Source organism: Geotrypetes seraphini, chromosome 2 (genome assembly GCF_902459505.1).
Source record: "Geotrypetes seraphini chromosome 2, aGeoSer1.1, whole genome shotgun sequence".
NCBI classification, from domain to species: Eukaryota; Metazoa; Chordata; class Amphibia; order Gymnophiona; family Dermophiidae; genus Geotrypetes; species Geotrypetes seraphini.
In genome coordinates, this window is record NC_047085.1 from 304,893,169 (window position 1) to 304,896,729 (window position 3,561).

Consider the following 3,561-nt stretch of genomic DNA (forward strand, 5'->3'; position numbering starts at 1 on the left):
AATGACATGAAGATGGTTTCCCACGGTTATCCGCGGGGACGGGGACGGTGATGAATTTTGTCACCGTGTCATTCTCTAGTTCCAACTACTGAAGTCTCTGTCAAAGCTCACTCCAGTCCATCTACACCAGTGGTCTCAAACTCAACCCCATTGCAGGGCCACATTTTGGATTTGTAGGTACTTGGAGGGCCTCAGAAAAAAAATAGTTAATGTCTTATTAAAGAAATGACAATTTTGCATAAGGTAAAACGCTTTATAGTTTATAAATCTTTCCTTTTGGCTAAGTTTTAATAATAATATTGTCATTTATAGCTAAAGAGACATATGATCAAGAAACTTTTATTTTACTTTTGTGATTATGATAAACATACTGAGGGCCTCAAAACAGTACCTTGCGGGCCGTATGTGGCCCCCGGGCCGTGAGTTTGAGACCACTGATCTACACCCTCCCAGCCATTGAAGCCCTCCCCAGCCCATCCTCCCCCAAACTGCCATATACAGACACAGACCGTGCAAGTCTGCTCAGTACTGACTTTAGTTCTTCAATATTTACTATTATTTTCTGATTCCAGATCCTCTGTGTTCATCTCACACTTTTTTGAACTCCGTCACCGTTTTCCTCTCCATGCTCATGTATTGAAAAAATCATTGCATGCCCATTAATTCAAAACTCAGAAAAAAATGGCCTTTTTTCCCCATGCAGAAAACAGCCTTAGCACACAGGAATGACCTGCGTAAGCCCACACTAAGACCACTTTTTTACTGCAGTTTGGTAAAAGAGCACTAGTAGTGTGTCCAGTGTGAATTCTTCCCTTTTTCAGCCTACCCCACTCTTCTTGCCACTGTCAGTGAGAGGAGATGGTGGTCTGGGTGCAATGTATGTGCTCCTCTGTATGTTTGCCCTGTGCAGCTAGACCACTCACACAGGCCTTGGTACAGCGCTACTCATAAGTTCAATGCCTAGGAAAATGGATATCAGCTCTCTTTTTTTTTAATTAATTAACACTGAATAGAGGACATGCAAGACATTTGCAATCACAGAACAATGTTGCTGACTGTCATCCCCATAATGAAATGACAGTATTTTAGTCAAACAGAAGCATGCACATGAAAATGAATAAATACAAAATAATAATAGGAAAAAATTTGATGTTCCAGAGAGCCTTTGTTTAACCCGCCCCCCCCTCCCCCCCAGTATAATCCTCTTCCCTTCCTCCTTTCTGGCCCACTACAATCCAACATTTCTCCCTCCTTTCCCTCCAGTCCATTTCTTTTGCTCTACCTCCTGCATGCTTCTTCTTCTCTGTTCCTTATTCCCTCCACCAATCAAAATCTCTTTTTCTCCCTCTTCCTCCATGAGTCTAATTTTTCACTGCTCTCTCCCCCTTCCCCTGAGTGTAACATTTCTCCTTCCTTCTTTTCTTCCCTCCACATCCAATATCTCTCCCTCTCCATGAGTCCAACACTTTCTGCTTCCTGTACACTTTCTCTGTCTCTCTCTTCGCCCCTTTACCTTTCTGAAATTCACGTACATATTTTGAAAAGTCTGATGCTTTCCTCCTTACTCCCTAGAGCTTACTTCGACAGAAAGCTTCGACAGAAAGCTGTAGAGTTAGGTCCATCCCTTTCAAAGTTGTAAGGGAGAGGGAGGGAACATAGACATCCAACACAAACTGCATGCATTTCTTCTGAGAAAAAAAAAAAGAAGTCAACTCTGCCCCCTCCCATACCCTCCTAAACCATTCACCAGTTTTGAAGAGTGGTTAAGTCAGATGCCAACCCAAGGACCTATGCCCTGGTGGAGCTAGATCCAGTTGTTCCAAAGTTATAATAGGGGAAAAACAAAGGAAAACCACACCACATACACCCCATGTTTTACCATCTAATAAACCTCTGCTTTAAATGAACTGAGGCAAAAAAAACCCTAAAACAAAACAAAAAATAAGCCTGCAAAGAAAACCAAAAGGAGAAACAAAAGTTTGTGTACATGTATCATTCCCCACTTGTTAAGGGTAAATGGTGACTGAGATGCCAACCCCTACCGCTTGTTTACTTTATCTGTAGCATCCCGTGGTGCACAGAGGCAGCAAATGTTGGCTAGGCCAGTCATTCTTAAGCTAGTCATCAAAACCAGGACTGGAATCTGTGAAAAAGGAGCCTGTTAGTTATCTTCCACAAAAAAGGGTAAGAACAGCCATGGACTGAATATGTAATAATGCTGGAATAATCAGGTGAAAACACTGTAGCATGTATCCAACATTGCACTTTAAACCACAGAGCAACAAGAAACTCATTTCATGAAGGACAAGGAGCTCAGAAACGATCAATCTTTTGGGCACTGTCCAAAACCGGTTTTGGGATAATGTATTTCATTCTGGAGCAGCCACAGTTTGTGAGTTAGGCATCGCTGTCATCTCTATAGGCCAAATGCATTTAGCATTTCCCCTTAGGCACAAAAAAAAGGGCCCTACAAACACAGATTGAGAGTGACAACAGATTTACAAGGATGGAATCAGAACTCCCTGTAGAATGTCATGAGAACATAGGATGCTGGGTGGCTGTACATCCTTCCAGCTGAAACCTCGTCAACGGCAAGAACACTTGCATGCAACCACCACAGGATAGGGGACTTGTCGCCAGGTGCACTGGTGTATCGATTTGCTGGTGCCCAAAGTATCTTGGCTTGTCCAGCAGTGCCAGGCTAAAATCTTAAGTTGAGTGACCTGTGCTTGGCGGCACACCATGCCAGGTGGCCACGAGCAGCTGGAGTAGGAAGTGTTGCAGTCAGTGTGGCGGACCCAGCGTGGCCAGAAGATAGGTCCCAGGTGCACCCAGGAAGAGGTAAGTTTGCAGGTGGCAATGTCCACCAGCCACTGGTGCAGGTAGGCACCGATGGCCTCTGTTATGTTGCCAGATTCTCCTTGGGACAGAAGGGAGCGGAGGTTCAGATCCTGGGCTTCATGCAGAAGCTTTTTGTGGTACCGTGTTGCTCCATCTGACAAGTCCTGGCTCAGGGATGCCAGATCTTCAAAATTGGTACTGAGGTTCTGTGGTTTTTCCAAAGACATCCAAAAGGGGTCGAATGAGGGTCCCAAGATCCTCAGTAGCCGGGTAGCACGCAGATGCTTGGGTTTTGGAGAATAATGATAATCCTCTTTTAAGAGGGACAGGCTGTAGGGTCTCAGGTTGGATGATGGCTTCTTCCTTATAATATGGATATCAGAGTCTAGCACAGAAGCATCCCCCATCTTCTTTTGGAGTGGCACTTTGGTTAGGGACTCCTCTGGCAGAGACAGATCTCCTGCAGTGGAGGGAGGTGCAGCCCCCATTGAGAGTGGCCACAAAGCCCAGGACCAGACTAGCAAAAGCAAGCAGCCACTGACCTCTCTTCTATCCATGACTGGTAAATCTCTCTATTCCTTTCTTCTTCTAAGTGCTAGGGATTTAAAAACTGCTGTGGTTTCAGTTATCAGTAAATCCTTGAATGAAGTCTGACTTGTTTTATACCCCCTCCCTTCCTCCTCTCACCTTCACCCTTGCAATGTTGAGTCTGAGATTAGT

At 44.6% G+C, this 3,561-nt stretch overlaps 1 protein-coding gene across 1 annotated transcript; it reads right to left on the minus strand.

Moving 5' to 3' along the window:
- Nucleotides 1-1,840: 1,840 nt before the first annotated feature.
- On the minus strand, nucleotides 1,841-3,329 carry LOC117354880 (noggin-like). The gene has a single exon (XM_033932840.1). It carries the CDS (start codon nucleotides 3,327-3,329, stop codon nucleotides 2,586-2,588), a length of 744 nt encoding a protein of 247 aa, XP_033788731.1. The 3' UTR covers nucleotides 1,841-2,585.
- Nucleotides 3,330-3,561: the final 232 nt, after the last annotated feature.